Source organism: Taudactylus pleione, unplaced genomic scaffold (genome assembly GCF_031769625.1).
Source record: "Taudactylus pleione unplaced genomic scaffold, aTauple2 ptg000093l, whole genome shotgun sequence".
NCBI classification, from domain to species: domain Eukaryota; kingdom Metazoa; phylum Chordata; class Amphibia; order Anura; family Myobatrachidae; genus Taudactylus; species Taudactylus pleione.
The window spans coordinates 5,759,037-5,778,285 of NW_028284495.1; the positions used below are offsets into that span (position 1 = coordinate 5,759,037).

Consider the following 19,249-nt stretch of genomic DNA (forward strand, 5'->3'; position numbering starts at 1 on the left):
CAGAACCCTTTGGACACCCCCTAATGACAAATGACCCCGAAAATGTATCGTAAGTTGCGTACTTTGGCGAAAGACCATGCAAATTTTGGGTGAAAAAAAAATAAAAATCATTGAAAATATTAGTAAGCATTTTTTTTCCCCAGGAAACTACTGTTCCACGTAAATTGGGGGTACGTTAAAATGGGTGCAAGTATATTTTCGTGTCGTAAAAACGCAATTTTAAAAAGCGCCTGCGTTTCAGCATCCATATGTTTCAGCCACTGATACGTAGCGTTTCGCATGCAGATACTCCCGCAGTCGCACACAGAGCATAGGCATGCTGCATATCATTTTAATCAGCAGAAACTGCTTGCACTAACAAATCGCATTGCTGTGTGAATGAAGCGCATATGAAGGTAAAAAGTCACACGAAAAGACGCTCTGCGCTACCGAGTCACGTCACCGCATGGCATGACTAGAGAGGCTGTTAGCGCGCAAAGAGGCTAGATGTATGAGGACACATCTGTACATTTATTTTGTTCTGTTTTCTGACAAATGAGTGACGTGAGACAGATACTAACTTAGGAATCAATAACCTTTATAGAGTCATACCGGTGCACCATACATGAATGATTTACTTTAGAGGGTGAATGTAACAGAGGGCCTGATTCAGAGTTGGGAAAAGAGTAAGAAGAGCAAGTAACTGTGCATCTTGGTAAAATCATGCTGCACTGCAGGTGGGGCAGATATAAATGTGCAGAGATATTAAGATTTGGGAGGGGTGTGTCAAAACTGAACTCTAAATTGCAGTGTAAATATAAAGCTGTCCAGCATTTGTGGGCTACATGCAAAAGCAGCCAGTATTTACCATACACTGGCAAATAAAATAAGTATATATTTGCACCTCTTGTATTGCAACATGTCTTGTCTTCCGTGGCCTACAAGTCGCGCTACACATAACGTGGGAGCTCCGTGTGGCTTGGTAGCGCCAAGCGTCTTTTTGTGCAACTTTTTATCTTAAAATGCGTCTTATTCGCAAAGTGGTGCAAATAGGACACACAAGCAGCTTCTGCTGATTCAAATGATATGCGGCATGTTTATATTCTGTGTGTGACTACGGCTGTATCTGCATACAAAATGCTACGTTACAGTATCAGCGGCTGTGACACTGTAACGTAGCATTTCACATGCAGATACACACAGAATATTGGCAGTCCGCACATCATTTTAATCGGCAGAAGCTGCTTGTGCGTCCTATTCGCATCACTTTGCGAATAAGACTCATTTTAAGGTAAAAAGTTGCACAAAAAGACGCTCGCTGCTACCAAGTCACGCCACGGAATGGCGAAACTAGAAGGGCTGTTTAAAGCGCAAGGAGGCTAATCTGCATTAGGCCCAGAGAATGGGAAAAATATGATGTCCTCTGTATCCACCATCATTGTCCTGTCATCGATTTTGGTAAAGAGCAAGTATGCACATTAACGGTGTTTCTCCATAGTGATATTTACAGTATCTGTAAGTCAGTGTTGATAATTGAGGCCATCATTAATATAAAAGGTATACAAAGAAACTAGAAATGAGATGTGCCTTCAAAAGTGGAACACCTCTGTAGATTGTTGTCATTTGCTGATGCCTGCATTCCATATTTGCATACATACTGTATACATTCTGCTTTGTACATGTAAATGTATGTTTGTGTGTGTATATATATATATATATATATATATGTATATATGATGTGTCCTCGTACATCTTTGCTGCAGTTGCGCCAAACAGCCCCCTCGACACGCCAGCTGCCGTGAGACTGATAGCGTCGGGCTTCTTTTTTGCAGCTATTTTGTGCGAAACAGCATCATTGTTGCAATGCGATGCAACTACGAAGCACCAAATGACTGTGCTCATTCATTTGATATGCGACACTTGTATATTTGCGACTGAGTCTCTGATTCAGCATATGAAGCAACAGCCGCACCAATTTTCCACTCCTAGTTCCGTTGCGCTTCTTTTACAGCCTCAGGTGCACAAGTGTTGCAATTCAAGTTAATCAGCACAGCTTCCTGGTGCGTCCTAGTCGCAACGCATGGTGACTTAGACGCATTTACTGCAAAAAAAAAGACGCCCAACGATGGCAGAGTTGCACGTGATTTGGCGGCTCACTCACATCATGCATGTCGCACTGCATGTCACACTGAGGCTAGATGTAGAAGGACGCATCTGTATATATATTATTTCGTTTATACAAATTTCATATGAATGATACCATAAATTGCTCCAAACCACCTTCTTCATACTGCTTTATATCATTTCCTCATAGGCGGATGTTGATTTTGCTAACAATAACCTTGTAATAAAGTACACAATGTTACAATTTTTTCATGCTGTTATATGTAATCTTTAAATTGAATGAAGGGATATGCAAATGGTATGTTTGCTAAATATTTAAATGTGGCTATATACTCAGGGGGACAATTTCATTTATTAATAATTCATAAAATGTTAGTACATCTCACGTGAGATCACTGGTTCCCGGTGAATTAATTGGCTTATTTTTCCTTACGTTTCACAAATAGTAGCCTTTAATATTATCTGAAATTATTGATATTAATTTCAAATGTAATTATTTGTTCAAATAAGTTAATTAGGACTTATTTTTATTGTCTTCAGGGCCATAACTAGGGGTGTAACCAGTGCCGCTGCACTGAGCTCTATGGGCGGCACTGGTGTTGCCATATGGCTCTTGCTTCTGGCTAGCAGGGTGCCTGGTGCAGCACCCTGCAGCCAGTATCGCCTGCGGCAGTGCCACCCTTAGCGTCCTTAGGATGCTACAGGCAGACACCCTGCCGTGTGTATAGATGGACTTGCGGGTGCAGGCGGTACCGCCCCCCCTATGCATGACAACATGGCATTGTGCAGAAAGGGGACAGGGCATTGTTAAGCCGTGTTACAGCCCTGATTGCCTTATATTTATTAGGCACTACAAAGTGTACACAGTGCTGTACAGGGTAGACCTTAAAAGCATTTCAAGTGTGGGTCCACAGCATGTTGGGCATGGCTGCACCCATTTGTGGGTGGGTATAGCATGTGAGACGCACCCACTCACAGGAGCATGGCATAGCACCCAGCAGCTGGGATTAATGTAGTCACTACTGTATCAGGATGGCGGGACAGTCCCATAATATATCCATTTTTTATCAGGATTTATTTAGATGCTAAAATGTAACACACAATAATTAAAGTGCTACAACTTTAGTTTGTACATCTTTCATGTAAATAACATAATCAAAATCTATTTTCTGTCATAGGGATAGATGTATGAAAGACTTAATTTTGACATAACATCAGGTCATCTTAAACACACACATTCCGCAGCATATATCCTAACCCACTGCTCCATGCTCCTTCCTCACTATCTACCCCTCTGTGTCGCCCCTGTGTCTGCCCTTCCTCTTTAGAATGTAAGCTCTCACAAGCAGGGCCCTCATTCCTCACGTGATTCTCCTCCCCCTCCTCCCTATCTTTTACTTCTAACTCCCAAATTGGCACCTAACATTTGGTTGCTGAGGCCCTGCTGCTTGTGTTATGCAGCTATGTTTATAAACCATGTCCTTATCCTATATTTTTTTATATTACTATTAACTGTTTTTCTTGTGTGCTCATTTATATACTGTGTAAGGCGCTGCGGAACCTTTGTGGCGCCATATAAATAAAGTATAATAATAATAAATTATCAGAATATCAGAGCATTTGTACAATACACTGACAGCTAACAATAGGATTAATAAATAATATAAGCATTACACCACAGACTGGATAGGACAAATAACTGGGGCAAGGACTGGGCAACTCAGTTTGTCAGTTCACTACTCAAATGATGCTGTATCCAATGTATGACAAGCAAACACTAACAGAGTCGCTGAAGGGGAGACAAGGGAGCTGAACACTGGTGACCTGGATAGAGCTAGGGTAGTCAGGAGCTTACATACAGATGTTTCCTCATACATCTAGCCTCAATACACCACGCAGCGCGACTTGCCTGGCGCAAGTGAGCCGCCAGGTTCTGTGCTACTCTGCTTTGATCGGGCATCTATTTTGCCGATAATGTGTCTAAAGCTGGGTACACACTGTGCCAACAGGAGGATCCGCAGACATAGCAGCTGATGAGCTACACAGACTTACCGATCAGCCGCTCGATGTTTGCTCCCAGACATCACAACTGGTCAGTCATTTGACTTTGCCCGCTCAGTTGAACTTTCAGTCACTGGCGGTCCCTGCAGCAAGTGTATGGGCGGTCGGCTGACCGCCCAGTGTGTACCCAGCTTAAGTTGCGATGCGACTAGGATGCACCAGCAGACCGTGCTGTTTTATTTGATATGCAGGACTTGTAAATCTGTGTGCAGCTGAGTTTGTTTATGAACCACAACGGAATTGGAATGAAAAAAGCTGCAACCTCTATACAGCACTTGCTTTACAGATTCAGAGACTCAATCTCACTCAGATATGTACAAGTGTCGCATGTCAAATTAATGAGCACAGTCGGCTGGTGCTTCCTAGACTTCTTTTTGAAAACATGGGGTCATTATAGTGCATGTTCTTTACAATTGGAAAGTAAACAGCATGTATTTATCATGCTAATATCCTCTAGATTTCTAGTACATCAATTTTGCTTCATATAATTGTAGTTTTACAGATGTGTACTCATACACCTAGTCTCAATACACCATGTGGCGCGAGACACCAGGTGCAACTGAGCCGCCAGGTCCTGTGCATCTTGGTTTGCGCTGAGCGCCTTTCTCACCTGTAAATGCGTCCTAGTTGCAATCCGATATGACAAACCACTACCAAGACTACACTGATTAATTTGATATGTGATACTTAAGTCCGTATACGAAGCACAACGGAACTTTGCGTGGAAAACAGCTGCAGCCGCTGCATCATAGCTCTTTGTACAGTTGGGGGTGCACGATTTCTCTTGGCTGACGGGGTGTGAGTCTGTATGTGTTGCAAACACGAGTGCATTTTTTAATAGATTTTGTATACCTGTTTCATGTATCAATTTAATTTAGCTGTTTCATGTATCAGACACTTCAGATGCTCTTGGGAATAAAGGACCACAGTCTGGTTGCAAATATTCTTTGTAAAGCGCTGTGGAATACATGTGCACTATATAGTTAAATGTTAATAAATATAATAGAAGTCACACCATTGACCTCACCCAGCCAACATACATATATATATATATATATATATATATATATATATATATATGTATAAATGTAATTAATATAACATAAATATGAGCCTCAGCTCTTTTGCCATTACATCACCTACAGAGCAGCTGTTATAGGATACAGTTAAATTCTCAAATGTATATGCTTGTAATACTGTGGTTCATAGCATTTTATGATCACACCATGCTACGTAAAGAGGAGGTGAGAGGTTGTACTCTTGTCACGTGGAATGGTAATTTATTCTACAGCAAGGCAGGCATAATGGTACCCATACATCTGCAATATGTTGTCGGAATTCTCCATCCTGTTAGGGAATCAGGGAAATTCAACATGTTGGAAATCCTAGATTCACCGATCCCGACCAAAAATGGATTGGTCAGGGATTTTTAACATACAGTTTTTCCCCGATCTGCTGGTGGTATCGCCAATTATCGTTGTTCGCTGATCGGCACTTGTGATCGCCTATTGGCAGAATGGGCAGTCGAGGCTGTAGAGGTATGGCCCACTTAAGATCTATCACACTAGTCCAGAGATTCTCGAACTCGGTCCTCAGGACCCTACATAGGTCACGTTTTCCAGGTCTCCCAACAGGTGCACAGGTGTAGTCATTACTCACTGACACATTTTAAAAGATCTACAGATGGAGATAATTATATCACTTTTGATTCTGTGAGGAGACCTGGAAACCATGCACTGTTTGGGGTCCTGAGGACCGAGTTTGAGAACCTGTGCACTAGTCCAACACAACTAGCTAATGGGTCATAACGATGGTCTTCCTTGGGATGGATGAGATTGGCTGGTTCCTAAGTAAAGTAGCAATTCACAAATTACCCTTTAATTATGCTACTCATCTAATGATAACAGTTATCTTTAATGCAATAGTCTTTGTATCCTAGAAGGTAATTGAATTATTATTTTTCTCTGAGCCAATAAATCCAGAATCATGTGATGAAATGAAAGGAAAGGAATCCTAACTGCTGCTTAATGGAAATAACTTAATGTAATGTTTGTATGTTTGATAATACATAACGTGCTGACAGCTTTATTAGATAATCATGAATACTGGCAAAATGAATCCGCTAACAGCATTGTGGTCCAATTTAAATTCAATGCAAATCCTAACTTATATTTGGAAAAAATGAGAATAACAACCTTCAAATAGAGGTGTGAAGGGTGAGTAATCATGGACATTTGTATTGGTGTTATGTCAGTAGGATTAGTAATAAAATAACCAGGTGTAATTGTAAAACGCTTGTTACCTACACACAGCTAAGGCAAGCATTTGCATGGTCTAAACCAGGGCTCGACAAATTTTTTGTAAAATCTAGGAGCCAGCTTAAAAGTTTAGGAGCCAGACCATTGTCTGCGAGGGACAGTTATTGGCGAGTGGCATATATACAGAACCCTGTACAGATAGCAATACCCAATACACAGGGTACCCAATAAAATATTGCCCCCCCCCACCCCACCAGGCTGCAACACCTGCAGTGGAGTTAATGGAAGGCTCCCCCATACCCCCATAGGGACTTTCCCCTGACAGTCAAGTCGATGGAACAGGCTGAGGAAACTTGTTGGGGAACTACAAGTACCAGCAGGCACTGTAGGAGCCCCAGGGCAGGATTGCAGACTTATCTACCACCCGCTGTGGGAGCTAGGTGGGGTATCAGCCACTTGCTTTCAAAGCCGTAGTCCTCGTCCCCTGTCAAGTTGATCCTGCAGGTGTTAGTCCTAGGAGCCGCGGCAGCCCCAGCACCATCCTGCAGCCAGCAAACTCCTTCAGGTCCTGAGGCCTCTGGCAGAAGAACTCCACCATGTAGTCCTGCAGCAACTCAGTCAGGCCAGACAGGCTTCATCCCCTTTGGCGGGCAGTGACAGCGCGGTGGCTTGGCCTGTGAGTTAGTCTGTCTGTCCCGTCCCTGCCCCTTACACTCTGCAGACACTGCTAAGGGGCTGAGGCAGCTTCTCCTCCACCACACACGCACACTTGTAGGAAGGAGGAGACGGAGCCAGCCACACTGATTAAATATGGCGGGTACACACTCCTGTAAGCACCTTCTGAGGAGCGTTTTTTTTTTATATATATAGTTAGCTTTATTTGTAGTGTATCTGGATCTTGTAAAACCTAGTGGCCAGGACTATAATCTTGGTCACCCTGGCGACCGGGATTTGTCGAGCCCTGGTCTAAAACAATACTTGTTAAGAATGTTTCCCATCAATTCCCTAGCAACTTATGCCATATTAGTCATGATGTACTGACGTGATGTCACCAGTGCCTTGTGAATAGATAGGTAAGGTGCATGAATTTAGCCCACAAAACGATGTCTCTATGTGTGAATGACCTAATTTTATATAAACTGTGTTCTGGCTATTACTTATGTGTATGCATTGATACAGCAATCGCAAGTTATCTGCGGGATGTTCTAACCTATGCGGCTGCTTCATACTACCAGAAGCAGATAGGCATTAAATATATTTATTATTTGAAAAGCTCCGTTAACAAATCTTTGTTTTCCCTTGTAAGTCCTGCTGGACCCGCACATAGTTTGATCTGTGAGCTCCAGGAAAAGCTTCAGCAAGAGAAACAGTTATTTGCTGAGCAACTTGACCAGCAGGAGAAAAAGAAAACTGAAGAATTACAGACCCTCAGGATCTCCCTAATTGCAGAACAGCAGGTAATGTGTTATGTGTTCTAAGTTTGATGACATATTTCATATGGATTAAGTATGTCAAGACAACACTGTTGCTTGGACATGTTACTACAGGAATACAATTGTAATTCTAATACAAATATTATCCCATTTCTTTTCTATCGATTCATAAAAGGATATACAGTAGTTTATTTTTTTGGGAAGCTCAGAACTGGGGCAAATTTATATTGTGTTTTTTTTTGCATTTTTTTTAGCAGTGGTTTCAAGCCCCTCTCCCTATCCTGATGAGTGAGAGGGGTCGGCCACTTGCCCATACCTGCTAGAATCTCTTACATTGCAGAGAACATAGATTCTCTTAATGATCATGTTGCATTGAAATCTTTCTCACTGCTGGGAAAGTGGAATGTATATATCCTAAAAGGGAAGACGTTTGGGTTATTCATGCCCTTTTAGTGCAGCTATTTGTACTCAGCAACATTTTTTTCAGCTTCTAAACTTTTGACAAAAATATATATATATATTTTTTTAGATATAAACCATGAACATTTCAGTGTAAATATCTTACCAATCCCACTTTGATTATCATAGCAACTAACAAGCCGATAACACCCTTTTAGAGACATCACTGTAGTCTCCAGCAGGCTCAAGCAACATGTTCACCTTAGCATGATGGGACTTATAGTTCCACAAAACCTGGCGAGCCACAGGTTATCATCTCGTCTGTATACTTTTCTTTTCCGCACAGCTAGAGGCTGATTCAAAGCAACTTTACGCCTTGGCAAAACCTTGTTGCACTGCATGGGGGGCAGATTGAAATGTGCTGAGAGATTTCTATTTTAAAGGGGCATGTTCTAGATTAACTCTAAACTGGGGTGTAAAAATAAAGCTGTCCAGCATTTGTGGGCTACATGCAACAGCAGCCAGTATTTATCCTGCATACATAAAAATAATAAATGTATTTGCACCTCTAGCATTGCAATATGGTTTGTTCAGGTGCAGAGTTGCTTCCTATATTTTTGCTTTGCTCCCACCTCTGAATCACACATTAAGTGGTACAGAAATGTAGCTGACCCTGTCATAAATCACAGTACAGGCACCTAAACAATCAGAAGACGCTGTGCTTCATCCATTTTCTTTAAATTAAAATTCCCTTTTTCCTTTAGACCAACTTTAACACCGTTTTAACAAGAGAGAAAGTAAGAAAAGAAAGTATAATTAATGATCTGAATGAGAAACTGAAGAGTGTTACACAGCAGCAGGAGAGAGACAAAGGTAAGAATAGGCCTTCTATTTGTCACATATTCCATCTATACCTATGTGTAAGGTTTATGTTCCCATCATCAACCACAAATTATTAGTGTTCATGTTAGACCACGGGCAGGGCGCTGAGGGTGTGGGCAGGGAGTCTGCGCTCCCGAATAGAGGTCATGGTCGATCGGGGAGGGGGCTTGTTTTTGTGACACGCCCCACCAATACGTCACACTATGGGGCGTGCCCAGCACTTATGGATGTGCTGGGCTTCCTCTAAGCTCTCCCCTCATGGTGAGAAGATGCCTTGCACATGCGCACGGCATCTCTTCACTCGGCGGAGATCGGTCACCACAACATATACCACCTGCAAGACACTTAGGCCTGCGAATGGGGAAGGCACAGGGCATTCTGTTTTAGCGGGGTGCCGCTAAAAAGGCAGGGCGCATTTTGCCCCTTTAAAATCGAGCAGGCACGGCGCCGAACAGGCTAGCCAGAACACTATATTATTATGGAATAGTATCCAAATTATTATTAGTAGTAGTACTTGTAGCAATTACTGTACCAAACAATAATTTGTGAATATACATGTCTTGCACTTAGGCACATCTTACAGAGCTGCATGGCATTGCAAGTAATACATCTATTTATTTTACTGTTGTTGATTTGTAAGATGCACATAAAATACAGAAAATATAGATGAAGATGTGAAAAAAAGGGTATTGTGAGACACTTATATATATATATATATATATATATATATATATATATATATATATATATATATATATAAAAAATATGTGTGTATGCTGTGTTGTGCCATTAGGGAAATAAGCCCATTTTTCCTATATCTACAATATAGCAATAAAATGGCTGCAGTATCAAAAAACAACAGCAGATCCAGTCTTGTGCATAAGTAACATATAAAACCCTGCTTCTATTCCCATGAAAGTCGCAGTGCCCCCTGGAGGCCAAATGATTCATGCATTTGACAGTTGTACTTTACTGCCTGTCTACTGTGGACAAATTCTGTAACCATTGGTCTTAGTAATTATTGTACATAGTGTTGCATAAATGTGTTTGTAGTACATAGCTATAACTTGGAAACATTTTGGTTATACAAAGGACAGTAAAATTTGAATTACTTTTTTTGTCTGGCTCTTCATCTTTGGTCTTGGCATTTTTAACTCAGGAAAGTTACTTTAATCAAATGACACCGTGTGTCAATCAGGAACCAGTTATACTAGGTTTAGGACAATGATATCACTAGGATGACAGAATTGAATGGGGTGAACAAGGCTGTAAATGATCTTTCCTTTTTGCAGGTCTAGGAGCTGATTATGGAAAAAATGTTAACACATACACAAGGCAATTGTAAAACTATAGGGGGGATTAACAAATACGTTAGGCTTACTGCTTACTTAAAGACCAAAATGGTAACTGAACTATTTTGCTGTCATCTGTTTTACCTTGAAATTACAAAAAAAAAAAATGAGAGCATAACATTAATATAAACACCCTTAAATTCCATATATAAAAGCTGCATAGCACACATGGGAGAAACCATGTAAGGCTCTGAACCTGGTCTTCATGTAAAGTGGGCAGCAGTATAAATACCAGAAAAGGGCAGAGTTTAGTACTATTTTAGGGTTGGTTATGGGAGACCAGAGGTCGGGATGCTGGCTGTCAAAAGACCGACAGCGGAATCCACAAGCTCAGAATCCCAACAAGAAGTATACTAACCTTCCACCCTTCATCCCCTAACCCTCCCTTTCTGCTTCTTAACTTTAACCATCCCCCCCTAGACCTGACCCTCTCTTAATTACGATCGGGATGCCGGCTGTAGGGATACGGCGTCTGCATCTCACCCGATGTCGGGATTCTGGCGCCGGTGTTGTGCCCGCATGTCGGGATTCCGCCGACGGGATTCTGCCTGCCGGCATCCCGATAGTAGGTAAAGTAACTACATCCCCTATTGTATACCTTTAATTGTAAATCAATAATGTTATAAGCGTACATTTTATCGTTAAAACAAAAGCTTACCTGAGTAAGCCCCAAATAATCCAACGCCCAGTCAGGCTTCTAGTGATGCAGTCAGTAAAGTTTTACTGTAACTGAGCCCCAGAATGTGTTGCCCTGAAAATAACCGTTGATAATTTCCAATAATTTCCATCAAAAATGTCATTTCCTTTCTAGAACAGACATGTTTACGTTTCTCATATTTACTTACATACTAAACCACACGTCCTCCTTTGTTGCATCACTTTTGCAGAATAAATGCCTGCTGACAACAGGTCTGGTCACAGGCAGGCTGTCACTATAAGTCTCAGAAGAAAGGACTGTACTGTATGTTTCAAATCTTTACACATCACTGTGAATTTTGATGACAAGATACACCTACACTTTATGTATTATCGGTACACTTGGACTTAAATACAAATTGCCTAGTTACCTAGGTTCTCACTGTTTATTATTTGATATTCAAAATATCAATAGAGTTTTATTAGAAGAATCAAACATGCTAGAAAACATAAAACGAATATGCGTGCTCGGGGATGTGATTGCTCACCCTTGGCCAAGTGGCAATGCTATCACCTGTCTTGTGCTTCATGTTCTCACACTGTGTTCGCTTTATTTGTACTCTCCACGTGAAGCACCCGTTCGTACCGCTGGGGGAGCCTCTCTCCCCCCCTCATTTCTACTCTTTGTCCACCGTCTTCCCTTTCTTCCTCCTTTGTTTGTCTTAAGCCGGGTACACACAGAACGATATGCTCCATGAGCGATAACATTCAGTGCTTCCCCCTCACCTGCCGGGCTCAATGTAATTTCCGACATTGAGCATACACACTGATCGATACCGTTCAGTGACGTCACCGGCTGCATCCCCAAACTAATGTACTGGGTGAGTTGGGCTCGTTAGTGTGATTATTACTATTGTTTGAAAATGTTAAATTGTTGTGATTGTGTACTGTTCTATTCACTTTTAGAAAAGTGTGAACAATAAAATGAGATTGCTATCCATATTTCCATTTTTACTTGTCTGTTTTGTGTTTGTTTGTTTTATCGTTTTTATTTATTTTTCCATGTTTTGTGTTTTAGGAGATTATGTAGTTTAATATAAATATATATAAAGAAAGTATGTTTTTACAGTTGTGTGTACTGTATGTTGATATTTTCTCTTGCTTGTTTACGTTTCTCTAGATTTAATTGAAACTCTGTCTGAAGACAGAGCATGTTTACTTGAAGAGAAGAAGAAACTTGAAGAGGAAGTTTGCAAGCTAAGGAGTGTTATGTCTTCAACTCACGTGGCTCTTCCTTCTGAGCCTAGTGGAGCTTCCGCGCCTGACCTTCCTCTGGAAATGAATAGACCCTTTTATGATACCACTGTCATAGATGAAGACCGAATGGAAACCACTTTAGAAACCAGCATGACAGCTGTTCAGTAAGTGCAGTCAGTGTTTTTGGCTAAACTATTTTAGTGTATTTAAGCCTTTTACTGTCAACGTTAATGGTAACCTACTGGGCTTAACAGAAACAGGATATATAATAAAAGTGCTTTTCACAAGACTTACACAGTTTGAGAGATATTTCTTTCACACTGCAACATATGCTGCAGTAAAGCCTTGTAATAAATAATACAAATGTGTCTGAATTGTTTTGGATTTTTTGCACCTGCCCTGAATTGGTAATTTAAGCTCTTGTAAACATCCCTGAAAGCAGTCATGCCAATAAATGCCACTCTTGTCCCCAAACGTGTTAATTAACGCAGCTGGGGTGGGTCAAAAAAGTCCCCAGCTCATTGCATGACGGTGCTTGTTACTGCAGGTAGGGGAGCTGCTGAAGTGACAAACTAATGGAAAATAGTTTCTTCAGCCTAAGTGATGGGAAGGGTGCATTCCTAATGGCATTCGGTACTGTGTAGAGGGCTGCTCCATCATTTGCACTGCATGTGATTTTTGCACCAGCAAAGTTATATTTACGCTTGTTCTTTCTTTTAGTGATGTTATGTTGTCAGAAGAAAAACAAAAGATAATGCTGCTAGAGAGAGTAAGTAGCCTTTATTGTGATACTGAATAGCAGGTGATTGTATTAGCTTAGATATGCTGTGTGATAGAACATATATCACTTGTATGGTTGTTTCAGAATTTCAGTACTATCCCAGATAGAGGTGTTAATGCTGGTTCATCCAATCCCCTATTACACATACATGCCTACTCTCCCGGAAGTCGCAGGAGACTCCTGATTTTTTCCGGTAACCCCCCGCACCCCCGGCAGGGTAGGCACTACTCCCACATTCCTGCCCACTTCCTAGTGAAGTAAGCAGAATGGGGGAGAACTTCCAGGGCAATCACGGATTCCCGTGTAGGGGGCGGGACTTAATCACGCAATTCTGCAAGAATCGCGTCGTCATTTGGCCCCGTCCCTATTTAAATTTGCACCAATCATGACAATTTACCGCGAGAGGGTGGGGCTTAATGACGCGGACCATCAGGCCCCGCCCCCCATCGCCACCCAACTGCTTCTCCCGGGGAGGAAATAACAAAAGTCGGCAAGTATGCTATTACTCTGTTTTGTCACGCTGGGGATGTGTCATTTTGGTGGGAGAATAGATTCCCTTTTTACAGTTTTCTGTTTTTGGCAATTTTCATAAATTGAGTATAATATATTAAGTGACTTTTTATGAATGTTTATTTAATTGTAATGATCCATGTATGTTTTATATTTTTATTCAGACATTGCAGCAGAAGGAAGAAGAAAACAAACGATTAAACCAGAGATTGGTGAGATATTATTCTATTGTTGTTTAAGAATATAACGGCCTGTTTGTGCATTTGAAACACGTTATTATTAAAGTGGGTCTGTTACCTATACACTGCTGACAGGTGAGGTACAATGTGCCTTAGTGATGTCATTAGTTCCTAGCAATCTCTAGGCTGTCAGCTGTCACCAGCAGGGCCCTTTATATTCTCTCCCTCATGTTGGAACCTGTTGTTTTCAACCAGTTTTGTGTGTGTTGTGTCATTGTGACTGTCTGAAGCTGCTGAGTTTTATGATACCTACAAATAAACTATAATGATTTTGATATGATATATCAGCATTTCCTGGCTGCCTATCCTGTATGTCAGTACAGGCATCACTGTAATGTGAGCCTGGCATTGGGGTGTTCGTGTGTGTGTGTGTTTAATTAACTTACCCACATCATTTATTACCAGATTGTCTTTTTACTCAGCACTGTTATTGCCTGTCCTACATGCTTTACATTGCTCTTAGATTAAATCTCTATGTTCCCTCTTCTCACACACATCTCGTCACTTTCCTGTCTTTATTACATACTCTGTCTAATGTTAAATCTTCTCTTCAACCTTTATTTTTTATTAACGGTTGAAAATCCATCCCCCTATTAAGTTGTCACAATGTCCTCATGTCTAACGAATGTAAGATAGAAATGGAGCAGTAAAGAAAAACTATCACTGAACATCAGAATGTTACCTTTAATTGCACTGAGCCAATAATCAGTCATCTGCACTCTTTATTTATCTGAAAATACATTTTGTTCTGTGTTTAAAAAGAACTCATTTTGCAGTGCATACTCTAGTAGATTTATGTATTATGTGATTTGCTTGTGATCACATTGCTGCTCTATTACACCAGTAGGCTACAAATACAGTTGACTGTCCTGAAATAAATGTCTCTTAAGCCTATTAAATGTGTAATTGTTTAAACAAGTTATATGTGCTACTAAAACTGTTCTTTAAATGTAATTGAAGACACAGTCATATATGGTAATAGGGTCAAGATATGGTACGTTATTCATTGCACTGACGGCATAGTGTATGCTTCAGCATCCCTTTCAACACATGGTTACATTCTCTTCCTATTTTGTACTAATTAAATTCAATTATTATTGCAAAATGCAAATTTTCAGTAATATTACTCTTCTTATAGTGTCAAAAATAATGCAATACTTAATATAATAGCTTTAATTAGCTTTACCCTAATTTTAGTTCTCGAGTAAAATCTGCGGTAGCCCTTTTTTTTTTCAGCAGACACAAAATATGAAACTGATACTACAGTATAAAAGTAGTTTTCATAGTCAGTGTTTTGTGAGGGGGAAGTAACACTGTAATATAACAAACATAAGTCTTAACCTTTAATAATAATATTAGAAAACAAATATTAATTTAAATATAATGGGGATACGGTAGGAGGAGGATAAAGGGTGTAATCCACAAATAACAAAATAATTTGCATAAATTATAAAATAGAATAAGTTGCCTAAAACACAAGAGGACAATAGAGACTTGAGGGAGGTTGTATCAAACCTTCAAGAGAGATAAACTGGAAAAGTTAGCAACCAGTCAGCTTCCAGGTGTCATTAATCTAGCACAGGCTAAGTGCAGTTAGAAGCTGATTGGTTGCTAAGATCTTTTACCCAGCTACTCTGTGAGAGGCCTTTAGGTGCATACACACACAACGATTTTTTGAATGATTATCGTTAAACGATATCGTTTAACAAAATCGTTCACTTTCTGAGTCAAACGATGAACGATTAATGTTCATGCGCGTTCACGTTTGTAGTTTGTAATTCAGTCAGATTTGTCAACTCAACGATTTTCATTAAGTTAATATGCAAAAATCGTTTGTAGTTCATAAAAATCGTTCATTACATTTAAATGAACATAGTAAATGAACAACTTTAGTAAACGATTTTAGTTCATTTTTTCAAGGTAGAAAATTGTTTACTAAAATCGTTCATTAACTCAATTGTTGTGTGTGTATGCAGCTTAAGAGTTGGTTTCTAGTCACCCAAGTTTTGTTGGCCAGAAGCCTCTGTGTTCTGTGGCAGCTACTTAGGTATATCCAGTTTGGATTAGAGAATTTACCTTATCTGTGCAATTGGCTTATTTATGCCTCTGTTCAAAAAGTGTCTGCTGATGCTTCAGGTTTGGTATGAGTCAGGATCTGACACTTTATCCAATGTGGAGTGCAAAGTGGCACCATTTGAAACTAAGGTTTTCTTGCAGCTTGAGGATGAGATCATTGTGTCAGCAGAACATGGATGTCTTGGTTAGGGTGCTTCACCAGACACTGGATCTCTCACTATCTGAAATTCTGGAGGGTCACAACTCTTCTTGATTTAAGCATATGGTGAAGTCTTTGGTTTAGTTTCTTCCTACCCCAAGCATGGGTAAAGCCGCATAGAAGACTGCAGATCTTCTCCGGTTGTGTATACCTCCAATTTGAAGTTGACCATGGTTTGCCACCATCACTATCCCTGTTGTGGTGTATTATAAGGACAGTGCAGCTTGCAGGATATATAGTGACCTTAAGTACATTTTTGTTGCTGCTGGGTCCTCTTTGAGGAGTAACATGGCTTCTGCATGGGTGATCAAGGTGGTGGGAAATGGATGTTTGACTTTACGAAAGGCTTCCTGTTCAGTTGACCAAGAGCAGTGTTGTTCACCTTGGTGGAGCATGCCCGGGTTACCCTATAGTGACTCAGTGTAGTGGCTTTGGTTGCTGGTATATGTATATGGGTTCCAAGAAAGCCGGGGAATAGCTTTCATTCTCAGATGGGTCCTTATTCAGTCCTGTGCTGGGTAAGATAAATTTGCAGACCTTATGTGTCAAGAGTTCGTTATTGTCGGTTAATGCCCCTAGACATAGGGTTTCCTAATTTAAGTCAGTTGGTCCCTCAGGTTGCGTGTGAGGTCAGTGCTTTCAAGGTTAGCCCTCCACCACTGAGGGAGTCAGTAGAGAGGCAAACAGGCTTTGCTCAGTTTGTCGTTGTCCATGTTACAAGTCTGGCAATGGCTCCATAATTGCTGCTCTTCTATCATCTAAGGGTATGACAATCATTCCCTCAAGGACATTTTTTCTTTTTTTTTTTTATATTGCAGATACTACAATTCCACTGTTAGATTGTCAGTTAAAATTGACTCTTACACAGCATATGGTTTCTGCCGGAGGGCAAGATCCTTTTGTTGCAGGGTTTTTGAAATTTTCCTGACTCACAAATTGACGTCTCTTTATATGTGCTTGAGGGCTCTGGGAAAGACCTTCGTGGAGGTCCTTCCTGTTTTGCTCAAGAGAGTTCCAGGTCAAGCTTATTTTGAAATGGAATAAGTCTCACCATCAACAGTCTTTCTTCAGTTGGTGGAAAAGTGGGGTCAGCAAGACATTGGCATGATGGCATCTCAATTGAGTTACTTTATAAATAAAAAAGAAAAAGTTCTACTCCAGCAATCCAATACCAAGTGGATTACTAAACAACATTAGAGTTGAGCAGCTGTTTTCTTTAAATGTCAAGGAACATTTTACTAGGTCGATAAGTGATTTATGGACAGGGCAGCATTCAGTTTTGACTGAACATTTGTACCGGGTAGCCCCCAGTTCATCTGTTCATACATTTACCAGATTCTACAGGTTTAATGTGTTTACATCCTGGGATCCCATTTTGGAAGGAGGATGCGTTTCACTGCTTCCACTAAGCCTAGCCACTCTTAGAGACAACTTTGGGATGTCTCCAACTTTTATCCTATGTCCCCCAATTGGAGGTCTAAGAAAAGAGGAATTACGTTTAATCCTTCTCTTTAAATTTATTAGGGAAACTGGCCACCTCCCCTTTACGCTCTTTTTATTTGCTATATTTGTTGGTTGATGTTTTAGTCTTTCTGCCTTCTTGTTTGTTCATCTCTATCCTCCTCTGTGGTGTATGTTCTATAGAGGGACAGCACCACAGACTAATGAGTTATTTGAGTTATTTTTAAAGTGCTCCTCCTGCACCCATTATACTCCAATGTTTACTCCGTGTTGACCAATTGACTTATAATGATTTAATGTAAGTACAACAATCCTCTTTTTGTGGGAAGCATTTGAAGCTTCTAGTAATGAATTGAGAAATCTATTACCTTTGTTCCAAAATAGAGGTATCTTTTGACAAATCCACCATATGTAGTTAGTGGTTCCGTTATGTCCTCAATACTTTGGATCATATGTTCTAAACATCTTGTTGAGTTTATTGAGAGTATAATACAATCTATTTTAACTTTTAATTCACATATATGAAGTAACATGCAATTATCAAAGTGACTAATTTTATAACCAGTATATAAAATCTTTTACTCTTACACAAACTTTCTGTATTTGTCTTTGTTTTGGAATTCTAATATTACAGTACACAGACATTCTGTATTTGTCTTTGCATCAGGGGTGTATCTAGGGATCCAAGCGCCCCTGGCAATGTAATGGACTGCCCCCCCCCTATGCAGTGCCCCCTTTAGTAACATTTCAGTAGTAATCCCCCTATGCTGCATTACCCCCATCACTGTGGTCTGCCCTACACTTGTGGGCCCAGGTGACTTGTCCACCCCTTGGCTACTGGTGGCACTGCCGGGTGGCGCCCCCCGTTGGTCGGCGCCCCTGGCGAGTGCCATCCTGGCCAATGGGTAGATACGCCCCTGCTTTGCATGACTGTCTATCTCACTATTAGTTTTATAGAGAGCATTGCAACATCAAACAGCTGAATACAAAAATAGTGAAATTCAGACCCTATCTTAATTGAGATTTAATGGCCTATTTTTTTAACCTGATCAACCTGAAAATCATGCATAAATTCCATGATAATTGTAACTACCCTTTTTAACAAAGCCTGAATGCAGGAGATGTTATAGATACCTCCTGCACTGTCAAACTAACGTTGCAGACTGAAATACTCATTATTCACATTGGGATTTGCAGTCTGACCCAATTTAACAAGCTCCGAAAACCTTACAGTAGCTTCAGAAGGCATTAACAGGCTCTTTCCAATGAAAAGATCAAACCGAGTGTAAAGAGGAGTCTCATATTATCCCATCATTCCTTTAGGCTCTTTTTGAGTACTTACTCAGGAACACTGCTGAAACAGAACACTTCAGGGTAAACTTAGCCGCAGCGAAAGCGAGGTGTTAGTATTTGCTAGGACAGCTGCTTATTGGCTTAGCCCTCTATGCATGAATAAACTGATAAATAGCCCCCCCCCCCCCTAAAAGGAGGGAATGGCTCAGTGGTGGCACAGTGGACCACTGGGGACATAATTAGCAATGGGGATGCCATTAAAACTGCGTTAAGTCCCTGGGGTCTTCACCCAGTTCTCTCCTCCCATAA

At 40.6% G+C, this 19,249-nt stretch overlaps 1 protein-coding gene across 1 annotated transcript in view; it reads left to right on the forward strand.

The window, feature by feature from the left end:
* RB1CC1 (RB1 inducible coiled-coil 1) overlaps positions 1–19,249 on the forward strand; it is a 132,548-nt gene that overhangs the window by 85,390 nt on the left and 27,909 nt on the right. Inside the window, exons 15-19 of the mRNA XM_088469541.1 lie at positions 7,729–7,879; positions 9,019–9,127; positions 12,305–12,545; positions 13,102–13,150; positions 13,837–13,884. Coding sequence (XP_088325667.1) covers positions 7,729–7,879; positions 9,019–9,127; positions 12,305–12,545; positions 13,102–13,150; positions 13,837–13,884 — 598 coding nt within the window. The remainder of the gene's footprint in view (positions 1–7,728; positions 7,880–9,018; positions 9,128–12,304; positions 12,546–13,101; positions 13,151–13,836; positions 13,885–19,249) is intronic.